This window comes from Urtica dioica, chromosome 11 (assembly GCF_054948205.1).
Source record: "Urtica dioica subsp. dioica isolate 48M chromosome 11, U.dioica_male_clone48M_v1_H2, whole genome shotgun sequence".
NCBI classification, from domain to species: Eukaryota; Viridiplantae; Streptophyta; class Magnoliopsida; order Rosales; family Urticaceae; genus Urtica; species Urtica dioica.
In genome coordinates, this window is record NC_142766.1 from 9133581 (window position 1) to 9155131 (window position 21551).

The 21551-nt window shown below is 38.7% G+C and overlaps 1 protein-coding gene across 3 annotated transcripts; it reads right to left on the reverse strand.

Moving 5' to 3' along the window:
* Nucleotides 1–14499: 14499 nt before the first annotated feature.
* On the reverse strand, nucleotides 14500–20141 carry LOC149381054 (poly(ADP-ribose) glycohydrolase 1-like). 3 transcript variants are annotated; one of them, XM_089602077.1, is made up of 11 exons: nucleotides 19716–20137; nucleotides 19071–19262; nucleotides 18809–18909; nucleotides 18021–18222; nucleotides 17667–17771; nucleotides 17415–17533; nucleotides 16924–17067; nucleotides 16177–16315; nucleotides 15302–15439; nucleotides 15148–15210; nucleotides 14500–14932 (listed from the first exon to the last, which is right to left on the reverse strand). In XM_089602077.1, exons 1-11 carry the CDS (start codon nucleotides 19962–19964, stop codon nucleotides 14801–14803), a joined length of 1584 nt encoding a protein of 527 aa, XP_089458203.1. In that variant the 5' UTR covers nucleotides 19965–20137; the 3' UTR covers nucleotides 14500–14800. The 3 variants fall into 3 exon arrangements, with proteins under 3 accessions (XP_089458203.1, XP_089458202.1, XP_089458204.1); XM_089602076.1 differs by having other exon boundaries at nucleotides 18021–18225; nucleotides 19716–20136; XM_089602078.1 differs by having other exon boundaries at nucleotides 14793–14932; nucleotides 15148–15202; nucleotides 18021–18225; nucleotides 19716–20141.
* Between the last annotated feature and the right edge of the window lie 1410 nt (nucleotides 20142–21551).

Here is a 21551-nt window from a genome sequence, read left to right on the forward strand (position 1 = left end):
GTGTAACTAGTCAGAATTAGTTCCTGATTGTTAGTGTTAATTATTATTATTATTTATATTTATTTATTAGGCAGAAATAATATCTTTTATTGAGTAGTTAGCATATTGTTATCTGATGGGATCCAGTAATGAGAAAAATTATTCCGCAATATTATTTCTGCTATTATGGTTTTAGAGCTATACACCAATATATATGGAACTTGTCAATTTCTCATGGCAGATCCGAGTAATACTAGTACCAGTTCTACTTGTGAATCTGTTCGAACGAACAGTTCAAATATCTTTTCTTCTTCTCAATCTATATCCCTTCAAAGTTACTCAATTACCTCTCATAAACTTAATGGGGGTAACTTCATGGAATGATCGCAGTCCGTTAAGCTATATGTCCAAGGGAAGTACAAATTTGGCTCTCTCTCTCCGGAATTGTGATCAAACCAAAAGCTGAGGATGAAGGCTACGATAAATGGGAAGCTGAAAATTACATGATCATGTCATGGCTCGTAGATTCAATGGAGCCAAGTCTGGGAAGGACGTACTTATTCCTCTCGACGGCAAGTGCAATCTGGTCTGCAGTGAAGGAAACTTATTCCGATATTTTTCTTGCTCTCACACTGTCATTTATCCCCTTTAAAACACAGCAGGAAGAGACTAACGGCTCTATTTTTCTCTGTTCTCTCTCTTAAACCCTAAACCTATTTCTCACTTCTAACACCGAAAATGGTCGGAGAGAACGGTTTTCACGTCTCACCACCCCCTTAGATCTACCGGATTTACTTTTGCGACTAGGTCTGTGTCAGTTTCAGGCCCGGGCGTCAACCCAGGTGCCACCACACGCGGCCCATGCACCTCATCTTCTGCCGCACCTGAAGGCCACGCGCCACCCCCGATTGATTTTTTTCGATTTTTTCGACTCCCACTGCTTCGTCTTTTTCTTCTCGACCTTTTCCTCGAACGTCGATACTGGTTTGCGCTCTCAGGTTCTGCAGTAGAGGTTAAGTTGGGATTCTGACCATAGTTGATAACGTTGATACATTTGTTCTCCTTAGCTCCCACCATGGATTTTGATCATGGTTGTTCTAAAAGAAAACGTTTTTCTAGATAGCTTTTTCATAGAAGACAAGCGATTCTCGGTGTCTCTTGGCCGAGATGGTGGAATCGTCCGTCTTCTGGAGGAAATTAAGAGGTCCTCTTTCAGCTTATTCTTAAACAGGGAAACAGCTGTATAGCTCGCAAAAGTCATCGATGGAAGTCTCAGCTACTCTCCCGAATACATGTTATGGAGGAGGTTCGTGGGAAACGGTTTCTCAATCATCGTGGATGTATTGATCAACAAAAGAAGCTCTTGTCTAAGAATTCCGAAGATCGCACAGAGACAAAGACGACTGATACTGATTTCGGAGGGCGAGAGAAGGCAAGGGTGGAAGATTTTTTCGAGATCTTTGGATGCAGTCCTTGGACGATGGTCTGCAAACCAAAAGGTCGGCGAACGCAAAGTTGAAGAAACTTCAACGTACAACCTAAGGCCAAGTTAAAGTGGAGTGGTTAAAGGGTACCGGAAGAAGAATGGAAATGAGGCTGTGGAATAAACACCCTCAGTTGTCACACTAGATCACCCCAAAACGGTGGCTTTGACCGTGGTGGTCCGAAGGTTTAACGGTTTTAACAACTGGGAGGAGATTCATAGAACAATACTCAAATTTTCTTCACATGAAGTGATTACCTCAACTTTCTCCGGAAAAAAAGGCTTGATTTGTTGCTGAGATTTGGAAGCAAAAAATGCAATCCTCAAAATCGGCTTGATCTTTATCAACAGGATGAACGTGGCGTTTCTCTTAGAATGGAAGGCCTCGGAACAATGGGAAGGTAACTTATTGAAGGTAAATAACGATTAGATTAGTATCGAAGGCCTTCCTTTGGATTTATGGAATGTTCACGCGCTGAAGACAATTGGGGCAAAATGCGGAGGGACGATTCAAATCGTAAAGGAGACGTTGGAGCTCTCAGATATCAGATTTGCGAAAATTAAGATCGAAGGTCCTAAGAGTGGTCTCATCGCGCACTCTTTGGAGCTGCCTTACAGAGAGCACTCGGTCCACGTTGGCCTCTTCAACTTAGAGGAGTCGCCGAGAGGCCCTATTGGTGTCAACATTCCATCCTCTTCTTGTACTCCAGACGGATTTTCCGATCATCTCTTCTCCGAAAAAGCCATTCCAACCGGTGAGAAACCAAGAGGATAAAGGAAAAAAGAAGATGGAAGGAAATGAAATCAGCAAGTCTTCAGTTCAAGAGGTGTCGAGTGGCTCGAGGTCGAGTGAAAACCTTAAAACGGATGAAGAAAAGACAGCGTCAAATCAAGAGAATTCCCTCGTCGAGGCGAAGTCAAATGAGGTTACGGTGCACAACAAGGCTGACTATTCTGCTAACCTAATAGGTTTCGATTTGGGCTGTTTTCCAAAGACCTTCATTCATGCATAGCTAACCAAATCGCACGCATTCACACAACCGATTGCAAATCTTTTGTCAAATCCTTCTCTCCAAAAACTTCGGCCATCTCCGTGGAGGCTCCAAAAGAAATCCATTCTGAACTAAGTTGCTCTCTAGTAGAAGTGGTCTCCGCCATATTCGTAAGAGCGAGGAGTACGGGTAGTTACGCAAAGACATGTCGTCCAAAAGAAAGAGCATTTTTCTGTAAAAGGGTTATCGATAGGTGGAACGCTTATACGACTCAAAAGAAGAGATCGTCGATCATTAGAAGGGATTGCCTCGATTGTTTTAGCGACAGTGAGGTGGAAGGCAGGAAAAAAAAGCTTTCGGTAAGACTTTTTTGCATCGATGGTGGCTCGGCAATTAGGAGGTGGAGTCGGCTTTCCATCCTCCGCCTCTTGGTCTTGACGAAGACGACAAAATTGAACAAATACAAGATAGTCTTGTGGAATCTCAGGACGTGGTCTCGTCTCCGACAGAAGGCTCTTCAAAGGAGTCTATCGGTCCCTCCGAGGATATCATGAGCGATGACTCTTCGCAATGGCTAGAAGGTATTTCTGAAATGCTCGGATCGGGTTCTTCAACGTCATCGTCCGAAGGCTCGCCTCCCATGGAACCGAACCTAAATTCTCAGGTATCACCTCTCCTATCTACTTTGGTTATACTATCCTCTAGTGCAAGAAGTGGTGGACGAGTTCAGCGACATAATAACGATTATCAGGTTGGAGGGTCTACTCAAAAGAAAAGTAGTTCCAAGATCTCAAAAAGGAAAAAAGAGAACTGAGGAAATTGAAATTCGATATGAGCTTTGGTAAAGCTATAAGCTCAGGGTGGAAGCCAAGTTGTAAATGAGGATCGTCTCATGGAATGTCAGAGGGACTGGTCACCCCGATAAGAGACGAGGAATACAATCTTTGGTATGCAAGATCAACCCGGATATTCTTGTTCTTTTGGAGACCAAAAGATCTAACATCGATCGACGGTTCGTAGGAAGTGTGTGGAGTTCTAGGTTCAAACAATGAGTCTTTCTTCCGTCAATCAAAGTAGCGGCCGGCATCGTAATTATATGGGATTCAAGAAAAGTGTTGGTATTGGAGAGCTTGGTAGGGGATTTTTCGGTTTCAATTAATATAGAGAATGGCGACCTTCCGTGGTGGTTCTCTAGGATATATGGACCGAGTCGATCTGCTGGAAGATCGGACTGTTGGGATGAGTTAGTAGGGCTGGGTGAGATATGTGGATCCTGTTGGTGTCTCGGAGGGGATTTCAACGTCATCAGATTCGCGGTGGAGAAAAATAAACCAGTAAGAGCTAGACGAAGCATGATACTTTTCAACGAGATCATCTTCGACTTTTCCCTGATTGATCCTCTGCTCCACAACAAAGAGTTCACATGGTCAAATTTCAGGGAAAGCCCCTCATGTTCACGTCTAGGCAGATTCCTCTTCACAACAGGATGGAGGGGTATCTTCCCTTTTCTGTTTACAAGAGGTCTAATTTAGGGGTGTTTCAGACCACTGCCCAATCACGATTACTACGGAATCGGTCAAATTGGGCTCGGGCCCCTTCAAATTGGACAATGAAAGGATGGAACACTCCGATTTCAAGGCTTTGGTCGCCAGTTCGTGGTTGGAACCTGTCCCGAAGGCTTGGACAGGTCACCGTATTATGGGGAAGCTTTATGGATTAAAAAAGAAATTCAAGGCATGGGCGGCTAGTGAAAAGGAAAGAAAGATATGCCAAAAATTGAAAATCGAAAGAGAGATTCACATTTTAGATAGAAATGAGGCTGGTCCCGACCGGTCGGAAGAAAACCTCTTCGAAAGGGCCTTTTTGAAAGAACAATTGGATAGTATTCTCGAGAATAAGGAGATGATAGCAAGCATAAAGTCGAAAGTTGCATGGGCCAAACATGGAGATGGTAACGCGAGTCTCTTCCATTCTCTCCTAAGTGTGAGAAAGGCAAAGAATTCCAATTGGAAGTTGAAAAAGGCGGACGAGACCATTACAGTCAACGGGGCAGAAATCGCTGAAGAGCGGTTTTTGGTTGTATGAGGAATTAATCACTCGGACCAGATGGTTTCTCCATGGCGTTTTTCTAGGATTTTTGGGAGATTCTCAAGGCCGAGGTGCTTCAATTCCTTAGTGAGTTTTGGGAATCGGGCATAATAAACAAAAGTGTAAACGAGACTTTCATATGCTTGATACCCAAAAAGCTCAATGACAGTAGAGCCAAGGATTTCTGACCAATTAGCCTGGTTACAGGATTATACAAAATTTTCGCAAAAGTATTGGCGGAAAGAATTAAAAAAAAATTTGGACAAAATTATCTCCCCTTTCCAAGGTGCTTTTGTTAAAGGACGTCAAATCGTAGATATGATCCTTATTGCAAACGAGGTGGTTGAGGAAACCAAGAGGTCGGGGGTGAAAGGAGCAGTCCATAAAATAGATTTCGAGAAATCTTACGATAGGGTGGAATGGGACTTTATCGACTTTGTGATGGAAATGAAAGGTTTTGACAAAAGATTGAGAAAATGGATTAAAGGATGTCTTTCCTCGGTCTCATTCTCTATCATCATAAATGGGAAAGATAGAATCATTTTTCGAGCTCGAGAGGTTTGCGCCAAGGAGACCCTATCTCGCCTTTCTTCTTCATCTTAGTTGTGAATGCGATGTCCAGAAGAATACTTCGAGGTGTGGAAAATGAATATTTTAGACCCCTCTAGGTAGGCTCCCCGAGATTGAGTCTCTCTCATCTACAATTCGCGGACGACACTCTCATCTTTGGAGATTTCGATATTCAAAGTTGGGCAAACCTTTTCGATATCATTCGTGATTTTTGCAAAGACTCGGGCCTTAAAGTCAATATTGAGAAAAGTAGTTTGGTTGGTATTAACTGCGAAGCAGAGGAAAGTGAGAGTCTCGCAACTTCTCTCGGTTGGATTGGCCGATCACCTATCTCGGATTACCCCTTGGAGACAACCCAAGGAGCAAATCTTTCTGGGACCCCATGCTTCTTAAGGTTGCAAAGAAACTCGTTGGCTGGAAGCGAGGCTTTCTTTCAAAAGGCGGGAAATTGACCCTCATACAATCGGTGTTATCTACCCTACCGACCTATTTCATTTCAGTTTTTAAAATGCCCATAAGGGTACCCGACAAAATGGAGAGAATTATGAAATGTTTCTTCTGGGAAGGATTCGAAAACCAAAAAAGGCGGGCAACTGTCTCTTGGGATTAGTGTTGCAAGCCAAAAGAGGTGGGAGGTTTGGGGATTTGGAGACTAGTTGCGAAAAATAATTCTTTGCTCGTGAAATGGCTTTGACGCTTTCCAATTGAGCCGGACGAGATGCGGCATAAGGTGATAAAAGAAATCTACGGTATTTAATAAAATAGATGGGATCCGGGGCCTGCAACAGGATGCACCCTAAGGAGTCCTTGGAAATCCATTTTCTCTGTCCAAGAATAATTTTTTAAGCGATAAACGTGGATAGTACGAGACGGTAATAAGGTCAAGTTTTGGGAGGATGTTTGGTGCGGTAGTGAGGCTCTGGAATCACGCTTCACTGGTTTATTTCGTTTATGCTCTCTTAAAAATGTGTCAATTACAAATGGTCTCTAACCCTCTTACACGTACTATCGAGTAGGGGTGGCAATTTGGTCCGGACACGAAATACGAAACGGTTACGACACGATTTATAGCGGATTTGGATCTCAATAATGGTCGATTCTTAATTGGATCGATCACGATTACGGTTACACGATAAAAAGCCAAATAACACGATTATTAAATGGTCGACACGAAACACGATTACGACCCGCACGAATATGATCCAATTAACACGATTACGAGTAATAGCACGATTACGATCCATTTAAACACGATTAATATTATATATGTAAAATTATAAATTTATAACTATAAACATAAAATTATAATTATAAACATAAAATTGATATTAGAAAACATGATGTAATAAATAAAGTATATTCGTATACATATCAATTCATGTATGATAACATATAGTCAATAATATACCAATTGACTTAACGGGAGCAATAAGAATCCCAATTTCTTTCGAACAATCAAAATTAATATAGTCTCATAATAACGTATCATATTCAATTTTGTTTTATTTCAATTCATATCGAACAATTTTCATTCACAATCACAATAACTATCATCTCATAATAATGTATCATATTCAATTTTATTGGATTTCAATTAAATTCATATTGAAAAATCACAATTTGAAATTGACAGTCACAATAACTGTAGTCTCATAATACCGTATCATATTCAATTTTATTTTATTTCAATTCAATTCAATTCATATCGAACAATTACAATTTACAATCACAATAATTATAATCTCATAATAACGTACATATTCAATTTTATGTGATTTTAATTCAATTCAATTCACAATCACAATAACTATCGTCTCATAATAACGTATCATATTTAATTTTGTTTGATTTCAATTCAATTTAATTCATATTGAAAAATCATAATTTATAATTGACAGTCACAATAATTATAGTCTCATTATAACGTATCATATTCAGTTTCTTTAAATCGTATTAGTATTGGTTAAAGAGTCACTCGTAGTGTATTTGTTGAATATGTGAATGTGAATTTGGTATTGATTATGTACTTGTTGAGCTTTTGATTTTCGGTATTGTTGAACTTCTGATTTTGGCTTGAGTTTAAAGTGTGTTTGTTGTGGGTGTAAGTGTTTTTATTTTTATTTTTTTACATGCTATAAATGAATTGTGATTCTAAATCAGTTGAACAAACAGTGTCGATGTATCGGAAGTTAGTACAAAAAGAAAGAGGACAATTATGATCTTATGACTGTTATGTTTTTTATAATTATATCGCAACTAATTGAGTTCGAATGTCTAAACACGGTTAAAACACGGTTAAATACCCATTTAACACGACTATTAAACGGTTTAATTTAAACGGTTATGGATCTGTAAAAAAATTAAACGGTCGGATTTGGATCTAGATCTCAAACACGATTAATAAATGGTCGGATTTGGTTCTAGCAATTATTTATACAAACACGATTAACACGACACGATTACGACACGAATACGAAATTGCCATCCCTACTATCGAGTGGAATTTCAACTTCCCACAAAACTTAACAGATAGAGAGGCCTCGGAATATGCGCAGCTAATCGACTCTCTAGAGTCAGTTTCCCTCGGGGACGGGGTAGAGGATTGGAAGGCTTGGTTGGATGACTCGGATGAGTTCTCGGTAAAAGTTATGCATGCTGCACTCGCGTCTCCGAGACCGATCATTTCAGTGTCATTCCATGAAACAGTATGGAAGTGCGCTGCCCCAGAAAAAATACAAATTTTCGGGTGAAAACTAGCATGCAAAAGAATAAACACAGCGGACGTCATTGAAAGGCAGAATCCTCACCGAGCCCTTTCCCCGAGCTACTGTATCCTCTGTCCCAGAGCAGCGGAGGACATTCACCATCTTTTCTTAGAATGCCAGCAGCCTCAAGCATATGGAATTGGCTTTTCGGGAAGCTAAACATTAATGCATCATCGATACTTCTCCTATCTGATTTTTTCTTGCTTCACGAGACAGTGGGAAAGAACAATCGTTGGAAGGCAGCGGTTAAAACGGGGATGCTGGCAGGCTTTTAGGCTCTGTGGCTAAGCAGGAACAAATATGTTTTTGAGAACGAGGGGTGGTGTCAAGAAGGTGTCCTGGAAATTCTCAATCAGAACATTGCTCTTTGGCTTCACAATGCTTGCAAGGAGTTTAAAAATTTCTCATTGGCAGACCTTCAGAGAGACTAGAGTAGTGCTATATAGATCTCTTAATTCATATAGAACTCTTTTGGATATAAATATTTAGGATTTTCTTTTGTAATTTTGGTACCTTTACTGACCAACCTCCCGTTTATTGTGAGAGGTTATGATTCGGTCTGGAGAGTGGTTTGCTCTCTCTTTTTGTAAATTGGCATTCAGCTTATTAATGTAAGATTCTTGTTTTAAAAAAAGGAAACTTATGGTAATGCATGTCACCTCTTCGAGATCAAGACTTGCCTATGAAAAGCTAAACAGGGAGAGAAGAGTGTTACACAATACTACACCAACCTCAAGAAGATGTGGCAAGAGTTGGATCTCTACAGCAACTACGAATGGAGTTGTCCATAAGATAGGACAAATAACACTTTTGGATATGACAAAAGTCGCATCTAAAAGTCATAAAGTCGCATTCAATAGTCTGCATTCAAAAGTCCAGGTTTTTATGCAACTTTTTGGATAACCAATTAGTGGGCCCGAATAAAGAACTTGATTAAGTGCGAGGCAGGATCCTAGACCCTGAACCCCTTCACAATACAAGAGAAGTCTTTGTTGAGGTTCGCCGCGAGGAAAGTAGTCGCCACATCATGTTTGGATCAGGAGGTAATGAAAGTTTCTTCCCAATGGAAACCGCGGCTTTATTTACCACCACATCTGAGCCCAACCGATCAGCGAAACGACCAGAGTGTCCTTTTGGCGAATATTGCAACAAAGTAGGGCACGTACAAGCTAAATGATGGAAGCAAGGCAATTCTCCAATCATCACATTTTTCTCTTTACCTACTCCTCTATATGCACTTGATGCTATGATTTCTTTCGGTACCAAGCTTACACAAAGTGGAAATCTCTTACGATTTGTGTACTTCATATAATACAAAACGTTATCATCGTTCTTCAAAACAGAAGAAGCCATCAGAATCATACATGTTGTTACGTTCGAGTTTGCGTTATTTTTTAGTGCAAGTTGTTAAGGAAAGCCATCATGTCTTTATTCAAGGTAACCCCCATGTCTTGATTCAAGGTAACCCTATTCAAGGAAAGCCATCATGTCTTGATTCAACGTTATCATCGTTCTTCAAAACAGCAGAAGCCATCGGAATCATACATGTCTCTCCTCTTGAAAGCCCTCATGTCTTGATTCAAGGTAACCCTGCTCCTCTCACGCGTTCTGATATTGTAGATGAGAATCTAAGAGATAGTAAGAATTTGGAATCCCTCCTTGTTGATCATGAACCCCCAAATGTAGATGTGATCGGGGGAATTTCGGGGCTGGGTCAACATGTCGAGAGCATTGTTCCGACATCTTCTGCTCAGGTCGCTGAGATGGATGCTTAAATAAGAAATTTGCATGTGAGGCTGTTCTTGCCTCCCTGAAAGAAAAAGTTGTCTATGACGATGATGTGTGCATTGCTGCTCTTCTGCCTAAGGACGCCCCTATTAAGTCCAAGAAGAAGAAGAAGGCCAAGGTCGGCCTCAACAAGAAATTGATGAAGAAAGCTATAATGGAGGATGTGGTCAATCCCTCTAACGACTCTGCAGATGTTGAAGAAGAGGTACCTCTTTTTTCTCGCTCCCTTGAGAATAGAAGGTATGTAGGAGGACAGAAGCTTCCCAAGAATGTCTTGGCTGCTCCCCTGGACAATGTTTCCTTTCACAAGGAAGATGGTGTTCTCAAGTGGCGGTTTATCATCGTGCGTTCTTTCATGAGAAAGAGCTATCCAACGAAGCTCTGAAGATTGGAGTCATTATGGAATTTCTCCATGATGCTCAGTTGATCAAAATGGTCACTGATATTGGCGTCTACTACCCCACTTTGGCGAGAGAGTTCATAGTCAATCTCTCATCATCCTTCGATGTTTCTGATGACGCTGAATTTAGGAAAGTGTATGTCAGAGGTCACTGTTTTGAGATTTCTCCTGATGTTATTAACGACTTCATTGGTCGATGAAAAATCATCACTGCAGATCGTGTTCCTTCCTTGGACATCATTGGTAAGGAAAACTCTGGTGATGAGACCAAGGTCTGGCCTACCAAAGGTACACTGCCTTCTTCTAATCTTTCTGCAAAGTACTCGGTTCTTTATCGCATCGGCATTGCAAATTGGGCTCTTTCTTCGCATGGTTCTAGCATCAAGGCAGAGCTGGCTTGTTTGATCTACCAGATAGGTACACGCTCCTCCTTTGACTTTGGAGAGTTTGTCTTTGATCTCTTGGCAAAGCACGCCAAGTCATATGTTGTGAAGCTTCCCAATGGTTTTCCTTCGATCATCACAGGTATTTTGCTCAAGAAAAACCAGAACATATTGCGGAGTACTGATGTTGCAGGGAAAAAGACTAGCGCCATTACCTTTAGTCACAAGCTCTTTGAAGGGAAACATGCCGGTGATCTTGTCAGGCCTTATGTTGTGGCATCTGTCGCCACTGGCAGCACACTGAAGAATGGCTCATCTCTCAGATGTTGTGCTGAGCAATCTACTGAAGGGACTTTATGAAGAGATTGATGCTCTCAAAGAGATCATAGAGACCACATTTCGCATGAAGTCTATTTGTGAAGGGCTTGTCAAAGAGATGACATCCTCTCTTGGAAAAGATGGAGCTTCTACTTCTCAGCCTTGTCAAGACGGTGATGCTGAAGGTACTGGTGGTGATGAAGATAATGAGGTTTCTGGCTGCAGTGACTCAGACAGTTTCGAAGATGAGAGTGATGATGACTCCTTCAAGACTGCTGCCCTCTAGTCTGTTTTCTATGTGGTCTGTAACTTTTGAATTGTGGCTTTTATTTTCTTTTGGTGTGAAACACCCTTACTTCTATTTGTGTTCAGTCTCTGTTACTTCTCTGGTATGTTTTGTTCAGACTATGTTCAGATTGTGGTGATTGTTGTTTATCTGCTGTTTTCTTCAGTTCTCGTTTCTGTGCTCGGATTTTTATTTCCTCCCCTTGTCTTGGTCTATCCTTGCCATTGGTATGTTTTTTAGGCAATCAGGGGGACAGGTCATCATTTGGTCATTTATTTTGGCCCATTCTGTTTATGACTTTATCTGACTGAGAACTGCTCTGGAAGTGCTTTCCTGAAAAAATAGCCAAAAGGGGAGATTTTTGTTACGTTCGAGGTCGCATTATTTTTTAGTGCAACTTGTTAAGGAAAGATGTCGGTCTACGTGCTTGAGTATCTGTCGAGACATCCTTCTCCTTGTGCGTAGACTGTTTTTCTAACAAGTTTCTTGTTTTGCCAGATCGTATCGCTGAAGACTTTCCTTAGTAATCTTCTCGCGCTTATGGGTAAGGAAACCCCAAATTTACTTCCAGAGATGTATGACTGCTATAAAAGACGTCTCAAGACAGTGATGCTGAAGGTACTGGTGGTGATGAAGATAATGAGGTTTCTGGCTGCAGTGACTCGGACGGTTTCGAAGATGAGAGTGATGATGACTCCTCCAAGACTGTTGCCCTCTAGTCTGTTTTCTATGTAGTCTGTAACATTTGAATTGTGGCTTTTATTTTCTTTTGGTGTGAAACACCCTGACTTCTATTTGTGTTCAGTCTCTGCTACTTCTCTGGTATGTTTTGTTCAAACTATGTTCAGATTGTGGTGATTGTTGTTTATCTGTTGTTTTCTTCAGTTCTCGTTTCTGTGCTCGGATTTTTGTTTCCTCCCCTTGTCTTGGTCTATCCTTGCCTTTGGTATGTTTTTTAGGCAATCAGGGGGACAGGTCATCATTTGGTCATTTATTTTGGCCCATTCTGTTTATGACTTTATCTGACTGAGAACTGCTCTGGAAGTGCTTTCCTAAAAAAATAGCCAAAGGGGGAGATTTTTGTTACGTTCGAGGTCTCGCATTATTTTTTAGTGCAAGTTGTTAAGGAAAGATGTCGGTCTACGTGCTTCAGTATCTGTCGAGACATCCTTCTCCTTGTGCGTAGACTGTTTTTCTAACAAGTTTCTTGTTTTGCCAGATCGTATCGCTGAAGACTTTCCTTAGTAATCTTCTCGCGCTTATGGGTAAGGAAACCCCAGATTTACTTCCAGAGATGTATGACTGCTATAAAAGACGTCTCAAGACAGTGATGCTGAAAGTACTGGTGGTGATGAAGATAATGAGGTTTCTGGCTGCAGTGACTCGGACGGTTTTGAAGATGAGAGTGATGATGACTCCTCCAAGACTGCTGCCCTCTAGTCTGTTTTCTATGTGGTCTGTAACTTTTGAATTGTGGCTTTTATTTTCTTTTGGTGTGAAACACCCTGACTTCTATTTGTGTTCAGTCTCTGCTACTTCTTTGGTATGTTTAGTTCAGACTATGTCAGATTGTGGTCATTGTTTTTTATCTACTGTTTTCTTCAGTTCTCGTTTCTGTGCTCGGATTTTTGTTTCCTCCCCTTGTCTTGGTCTATCATTGCCTTTGGTATGTTTTTTAGGCAATCAGGGGGACAGGTCATCATTTGGTCATTTATTTTGGCCCATTCTGTTTATGACTTTATCTGACTGAGAACTGCTCTGGAAGTGCTTTCCTAAAAAAATAGCCAAAGGGGGAGATTTTTGTTACGTTCGAGGTCTCGCATTATTTTTTAGTGCAAGTTGTTAAGGAAAGATGTCGGTCTACGTGCTTCAGTATCTGTCGAGACATCCTTCTCCTTGTGCGTAGACTGTTTTTCTAACAAGTTTCTTGTTTTGCCAGATCGTATCGCTGAAGACTTTCCTTAGTAATCTTCTCGCGCTTATGGGTAAGGAAACCCCAGATTTACTTCCAGAGATGTATGACTGCTATAAAAGACGTCTCAAGACAGTGATGCTGAAGGTACTGGTGGTGATGAAGATAATGAGGTTTCTGGCTGCAGTGACTCGGACGGTTTCGAAGATGAGAGTGATGATGACTCCTCCAAGACTGCTGCCCTCTAGTCTGTTTTTTATGTGGTCTGTAACTTTTGAATTGTGGCTTTTATTTTCTTTTGGTGTGAAACACCCTGACTTCTATTTGTGTTCAGTCTCTGCTACTTCTCTGGTATGTTTTGTTCAGACTATGTTCAGATTGTGGTGATTGTTGTTTATCTGCTGTTTTCTTCAGTTCTCGTTTCTAGACGTGCTCGATCGGCGAACTGGGAAACTAGTTGTTTTGTTTAGAGCGGTGTTATTCCTTAAACACTATTCCAGAAGTCTGAGTGTTTGTGAGATTACGGTTTTGTGATTACGTGATTGAAGTCTTCACGTGCGTTGAGATTGAAGTCGACCAAGCATAGGCACGTGCTTGAAGAGTGGAATTGAGAGGGGTCTCAAATTCAGGGGGAGTCCCTGTCCTTGGTAATCACTAGTAGTAATAGTTTCTAGGGCATTGATATTTGTTGTATTCATATAAGTCATGTTTGTACTATTGACTACTTGATAGTGAAATCTTTTTCACTGGCTGAGAGCCCCCAAACGTAGGTAACGTTGCACCGAACTGGGTAACCATATTGTGTGTCCTTTACTTTTACGCACACTCTTTGTTGTTTATCCATTATTTGTGTTAAAGCAAGTTGTCCGACACATTGACTACACATTGTGTACGACATCTTGTCTTTCACTCTGAACAGAATTTCAATTCCATTGTGTATAGATCTTAAAATTTTAAGTAGAACGTGAACACTGAATTTACGCACTTCTCCATCAATTTTCACAGTGTTATGACATTGCACATTCAATATATCTATCTTAGTTTAACTCACCAAATAAAAAATAAAAAATAAAAAAAAAAAAATCAAATCAAATCAAATCAATTCATTTTAATATGTGCACTTTTGGGTCCTCTGGCTACGTTAAAATGGCTATAATAACAAGTTACAACAATTCAAATACAAATAACTCTCGTAAATTTGTTTGACTCGTGAGTTAAAAAATCTAGTGTTGCCATGTAGGAGTCTGGGGAACGGAGAGCTTTAAGAAATCAGCTACTTCATTAGTTGATGCTTGATGGGCAACACTTGATACAATTAATCACATTCGTTAAAAGGGAATTATACAACAATTATCTCAGAAATAGAGCAAAGAAAATCTGTTCATCTAATTTATGTACATCATATATATTACACATTAAGAGAACAAGTAGCAGCCATAAAATTATTTCCTTACTCGTATGGACTTTTTTTATAGGGTCAAGCGGCTATATAACCAAATAGAACTTAAGCTTTTGCAAAATAACCATAGTTTGCCAACTATAAGCAAACTAGTCAAAGTAAGATTAATCTAGGCTGTATTAAATTTAATCCCAACGAACTATAAAGACAAAATGTAAGCTTTATGAAGGCTGGATTAAAATTAATCGAGGCAGGATTAAAAGTCGTAGTACTCTCAATTGGCTATTTTGCTATACCTAATGAAACTATGGCTATTTTGCAAAAGTCATAGTTTGAATTGGCTATTTCATATCATTTTTCCTTTTTTATAAAACAATGAGAAGCAATTTTGCGATTAGTTTTGGAAATATTTAGATCATACATATCACGGCCAAAAATCATGCAGACGGAAGGAGCCAAGCAAAGAATCCGCTTCGCGTTTGTCCGTTCACGACCTGTAGCGAGTACTCGACCATCATATTCCACAGATCTCCAACCGTCCATTCGTGCAACATAATCCATCGAGTCACCTATATCACCCCAGAATGTTATAACAATGAAAACAGAAACTATTAGAAGTCATTGAGCTGAGCTCAGAAGCAACTGTACCAGAATATAAACTTTAAAAAATAATTCAGAGAAGATAACATCTAAGACAATCATCTTGAATCAGTTCCGGCGTTTTGTGAATTTTAATATACCCGGGCTAGTCACAGAAATAAGCACACAATGAAAAGCAAGTAACCTGGTCAATGTTCTTCAAAGCAGGCAGACTAAATGTGTAGTAGGAAACAAAAGGTCTAAGTGCCTGAAAGAGAAAGACCCTTGAAAGATCATGAATAAACTACAAACAAGATAACTGTGAGAAATGGTACCAGATATGCTATATAAGTAAGTACCTGAGAAGCTGCAAGCCACTGAATAATGGCCTTAAGCTCAGGGTCTCCCCCAAAAGCACCACACCCCCAATTTCCAGTTGCAATCCCGATATTGTCCTCGTACATAAAATGTTGAGAGCCCAACGTAGCTTCATTCACCTTTTAAAATAGCAAAAGATTATTAGGCATGCTATAAAAATTAATTGAACTCTTTATAGGCACAAATAGATAAAGATCTGATTCAATCGGAATGACATTTAGACATGTTTCATTTCAAGGGCATTCTATCGAGTACAGTTACAAATTGTGTACATAATAGTCGAATAATATAAGTTCATCTCGAGCTTAAAAATCTAGGCTCATAGTCAACTGTGGTTCAAATATCAATTGTTCCACCTAACCTAAAACTTTAATGATTCTAGTTCATTTAGCAAGCCGAGAAGAGCCCAAGGAAAAATAAGAACAAAAAATTGGTTACGTAAACCACTTAAACTATAGGAATTGTAAATTAGCCAACCTTTGGTAAATAATTTGTAAATAGCCAACTTGCATACGTGGCAGCCTATTAACTACCTAAAATATATGTTTGGTTGTGTTAAATAAGGCTTTTATTAATCTGTTAATAAGTTTACTTGGCTATTTACAAGAAATTAACCAAAGGTGGGCTATATCTCAATCCACTATATCCGTGTGGCTATATAACTTAATAACCCAAATAAGAATGCTTTTTAAACATAAATAAATATAAGGGATGCAATAGAACTTTACAGTTAGAGTATTGGTATTGTTTGGATCTTTAATGATTCTAGTTCATTTAGCAAGCCGAGAAGAGCCCAAGGAAAAATAAGAATGCTTTTTAAACATAAATAAATATAAGGGATGCAATAGAACTTTACTGTTAGAGTATTGGTATTGTTTGGATCTTTAACATCTTGGTCAGATCGGCCTCCGTCAACCCCGTTCTTGTGAAATAGATTTGCATATTGGTGATACTTGGATTGATCAAAAAAGCCACAAAAAGCCTTGTTAGACTCCCTGTTGAAACCAATAAATTACAACCGTTAAAACATTTATGCAATATTGTTTACTTTCTTTCTTCTTGTTTTTCTTCCTTTGTAGAGACTTAAATGTGATAGTTTACTCAACATTCTAAGAATCGAAAAAGCAATTTTATAAATAAAATACTAACATATCCTGCGTATAACTCAGAGATTAAATTTAGGATACCCTACCATGAAAGAAAGAAAAAAATCGAAAAAGAAGGGGGGAAGAACTGCAGAAGGCATTTAATAAAGCTTAAGTTTTTAGGCTTGAGGGTATTTAAGGTTGTGAGTTCGGGAGCAAAGACGAGATATAATATAATTCTTGTGATTTAGAAAGCTATTGATCATGTTTGGTTTAATGCTTTATTCAAGATTTAATTGGCTTTGGTTTGAAACGTAAATAACGCTTGGGGTCATTAGCTAAAAAAATATTTTGAGAAGAGTGGTAAGGTAACGTATTTGAGCTTTCCTTCCTGATAATATGAAATGAACCCAGGCTATAAACAACCAGAAGAATAAATATTGACAAATCGCTCTTTGAATACAGACACACACAGAAAACTTTGCTAGGTGGCAACTAAAAAATAATAGTAAATATACCGGAGTAGGTTTTCTATTCTGTATTGTCCCTTTCCCGGGAAGCATAGTGCATCAATTGCAATGATTCTGGTTTTACGTCTTCTGAAAGAGTCCATTTCCTTCTTGTCAAAGTGTTCACCAGAAAAACGGAATGAAGAAGCATAGCTATATTTAGAGATGTTTCATGGTCATTAGATTGCAACAGAAAACTGTTTCAAAAAAATAAAATAAAATTGCAAAGGAAAGAGGTGCAAAACAATGTTCACATGTTTTAATTACAACATAGAAAGCTAGCAAATTTTATTTTTTTTTTTTAACTTCTATATACATGCAAAAGATTATGATGGTATCAGCACAAATCTGATCTAAGTGATATGTATGCCTCCAAGCTATTTTCTCAAAATAGTAGATATATTGATTTTTGTTCCTTCCTATCCTTGACTTGACATGTTGGCGAACCTCACACGATAGAAGTATTGTTAGAATGTAAGAAATAGAACATGAGTTCTTACCCTGTATAATCTGAAAACCTTTCTGAGCCAACTATTTCTATCGACTCGTTATCTGCTAAGGCGGGCAGGAAAAGCATTCCAGCAATTAATTCAGGATTAATCATAAAACGGATCTCCTCCTACATGAAATTATTATACAAATCAGATTGCGGAGAAATCTAGATACTGTACGAGCAAGTAAAATAAGGACCTCTGAGTGGTCTATAAAAAGTTCTATTTTCTGATTTTTTTTTTTTTTTTTACGCAGCTGACCTGCACACAACCCCTCTGAAGAGCACCGCCTCCAAGATACTTGTTAGCAAAATCAACTTCAAGAGCTTCCCTGGATTGATCTTCTATCAACCCTGAACTTTGGGCCTGCATACTTGTGGATAGGTTAGTAAGAGGATCGCAGGTAATCTTTTTTGTTTTTTATTATTAAGAGAATAAATATGTTAATAATTAGAAAAACAGGAGATTAAATATCATGAAAAAAATACAGGCACGCGCACTGGTATTTCAGAATAACGAAAGTAACATGAAATACTACACGCTTATCAGACTTCAACAAGATATGATTTGTTTCTTATTGACATCTAGGTCGTTCCAATTTTACTTCATCATTACCTCAAATTGGCAAAGAGGAACTTGAGAATTTCTCCAGATATCAGCATCCGGTAATGAAATTCCTAAATGACGATGCTTCAGAGGAAGAACCTTTCGCTCATATGACACAGAGCCCACTGGTATTGTTTCACATATTCTTTCAAAGTAGTGCACAATGCATCTTATCTTACTCTGCTGTTTTTGGTCATGTCTCGCATGTAGACTCCTACGGCCATACAAAAATTAGACATTAGTTCTGAAACATTAAAAAGAAGTACTAAATAACAAATGACAATAGTTCGCATAAAGATAAATCATATATATTATTAGCCAATCCGTATTGGGAAAGAGAAACACACCAAAACACTAGAATACCATTAACCTGTTTCATTTGTATAATTTCAATTTAGAATTATTGCTCTCTTTTGAGCCCAATGAGCATATTGAAAAAAAAAATGAGAATAACGACCTTTTCCTTGATAGAAGTAAATTCTTCCAGCAGACAAAAAGTTCCGAAATATATATTTCTTTTTAAATATGCCCATCCATCAAAACCTTCAATGTTTGATGGATAAAACTCATGTCTATAACTAGGTAGGTAGCTTATGGGAGCAAACCATGAGTCTGATGATTCGACCTAGGCCGCAAGGATCATTACTATAGGAATATCTTATGTGAGAACTATAGTTACTTTTGAAAAAAAAAAATATATATATATATATATATATGAGAACTATAGCTGTGAATATCATACTCATATTCAAATCACCCCTTTGGTCCCCATCAAAATTGTAGTTAAGCTCACATACGCGAACAAGTGATCGAAGTTGATTGTTGGAAATTCGTGACCTCTGAAAGTAACTGGGAACAAGCAAAAGAAAGAGCATCCCAGAAGTGCACCAATCAATTCCTAAAAGAAATATAGAAATAAGCATCTTAACTAAATCAAATAGAACATAAATCCAGACATTTAAAAATAAATAATAAATAAACAATCTAAAGTTAGAATAAAATACAATCCCACTTGGCATAAACTGACGACAAATTTGCAAACTATATATATAAAGCTACCTGGCTGAGGAGCACTACGCCAGATTCTTGAGATTTGAGAATGCGAAGACCAAACTTGGCTTCAACTCCATTTACAAGGCCATCTGAATCCCGATAGTGCGACTCTAACAAAGTAGGTAACCGCAGTAGTAACTTTGCCAGTGCTGGAACAACCTCGTCAAACCACTTGTTCGACTCTTCTGAAGATATTAACTACGAATCAGACATCAGAGGGTTTTTCAGATTCTTGGACATCAAGGATGTCAATCCATTCAAGCAACAATACTAATTGGACATTATACCCTACTATAGTTAACTGCAAAAAATAACGTGGGGTACAATTGCGAAAAATGAATAAGCATATTTTTTTTTTAAAACAATTATGCATTGTTTCAGTTCCCAGGTTTGACAAATTACTTGTCGAACTTCCACATTCCTGGCTTAAACAGGTATCATATACTCACCTAACAACAATTCTCTGTGATTTAATTTTTGTGTTTAACAATCTGGTCTCATAAATCAACCTCGGAACAACATTAAGTTCTATGAAATTCAAAAGTCCGCTCTCAAGATTCTAGTCGAAAACGGCGATCACAGTCATTCGGTATGCGATCAATCAAAATTTTGCATGTCAGAGACAGTATATATGACTGGCAAATGGATTACCTGGTCGAAATAGAGAGCGTAACCTTGACCCGCACTAAAAAATAGAGAGTCGGGAGTGATGGTAAGGGAGCGACGGAGGTCGGAAATGGCGGCGGAGAGGAGGTCGCCGGAGTCTACGCGGCTGTGGCGTGGCCCTCTCTCCAGCCACGAGAGAATCTCTACAGTCGCCGGAGGCCAGAACAGCGTCGAAGACCTTGCCACCACCGGCAAGTACGGCAACATCGATTTCAAGTCTTCTCTCGCTTCCATCTCTCTCTCTCACACGACAAATTTTCAGTTTTCTTTAATAAATAAAATAAACATCGACGTGAATTACACAGGGGTGTATTGGGGTCAACTGCCGTGAAGAGCCGGATAATTTTACTTGTTGTGGTCAACCGCCGTGAAAAGCGGGATAATTTTACTTTTCTAAGTAGACGGAGCTAACGTCTCCAAAATCCTTAGGGTGGTGGGTGGACTGAAGTTAAAAAAATTATTATAGAGGACAAATTTGTAAATTTTTAAGAAAAATAAAAAAATAATAAAAAAAAATTAAGTAAAAAATGTAAATAAATAAATTGAGGGAGAATTAAGACCCTGATAGGCCTATGCTGCCTCCGTCCCAACTTGTGAGTCGTAAGCAAGGATTAAAATTTCGCGCGAGATAGAGATCTCGCGTTTTTAAGAAGTGCGAGAAGGGTACGTGAATATCTCGCGAAGTATATTAAATCTCGCGAAATCTCGCCATATTTCTCGCGTCTCCCTTGATCTCGCGCGAGATCTTCATTTACCGCCCGCCGGATGTTCATTTTTGCGCAAATCTCGCCATTTTCCGCAATTTCCGCGAGGTAAGTGTTCATGTCTTATTTTTAATGTTTTTTAGTTGATTTTTGAATGGATTTTCTGTCCGATTTAGACTTTAAATGTTGATTTTTGAATGGTTTTTAATGAAATTATGATGTACGAAGAGAAGACATAGATTCTGATTTTTGAGTACTTGTTCATTTGATTTTATATGGATTTTTTTATCATCCGAATTTAGGTAGTTATTTGAATAATTAGATGTTGTTGTTAATGTTGATGTTGTTTTGAAATAGTTTATTTTTAATCCGAATTTAAATATTTATTTTGTTGATTAAGATGTAATTTATAATTAATTTGATCTAAATGTGTATTGATTTGTACTCAATTAGAATTCTATGTGTGAAATGTTGAAAACTTTATTTTAAAATTTAATTTTTTGTGTATCCTAAATTTAAACAAAATCTTAATTAAAAAGTTGTTTAAATACCTCGCGGAATATCCTTTTTTGGGCGGTATATCCCGCGAAATGTTGTTTACCACACGGTACGAAATACCCCGAACGTTCATCAAATACCACGGTACGAGACGAGATACCCCCAAAATTGAAAGTGCGGTACGACCGCGAGATGCGAGATTTTAATCCTTGGTCGTAAGTTGTGAAAATCGATTTCACCTTTTTTTTTATTTTAGAAATTTCATTATTATAAAAATTTGGTGATAATATTGTTAGATGTTTTGACATGATCACTCCCTTGAGGAAATATTGATGTAGATTTACTAAATTCGATCGTTCACTTTACGCATAAGTTTTCAAATCGCGTCGAGATAAAATGCAAGCTATTATCAGCCACGATTTTCCTTGAGACAATGTGGCAAAAGATGATGTGTTTCCGCATGAACATCCTTCATAAGAGAAAATGCCTCAATTGTGATCCATTTCGAAAAGTAGTTTGTCAATACTAGTAGAAACCTCACTCTACCAATGGCTACAGACATAGCTCAAACTATGTCCATTGCCTATTTCATAAATGGATAAAGAGTGAGATCGAGCAT

Excerpts from the sequence above, each read along its gene's own strand:
- LOC149381054 (XM_089602076.1), bottom strand. The coding sequence starts at position 19,964 with ATGGAAGCGAGAGAAGACTTGAAATCGATGTTGCCGTACTTGCCGGTG. Across the intron at positions 16,316-16,923 it reads AGAATAGAAAACCTACTCCG|GGAGTCTAACAAGGCTTTTT; the intron begins GTATATTTACTA and ends TGGTTTCAACAG. Across the intron at positions 15,440-16,176 it reads ACAATACCAATACTCTAACA|GTGAATGAAGCTACGTTGGG; the intron begins GTAAAGTTCTAT and ends CTATTTTAAAAG.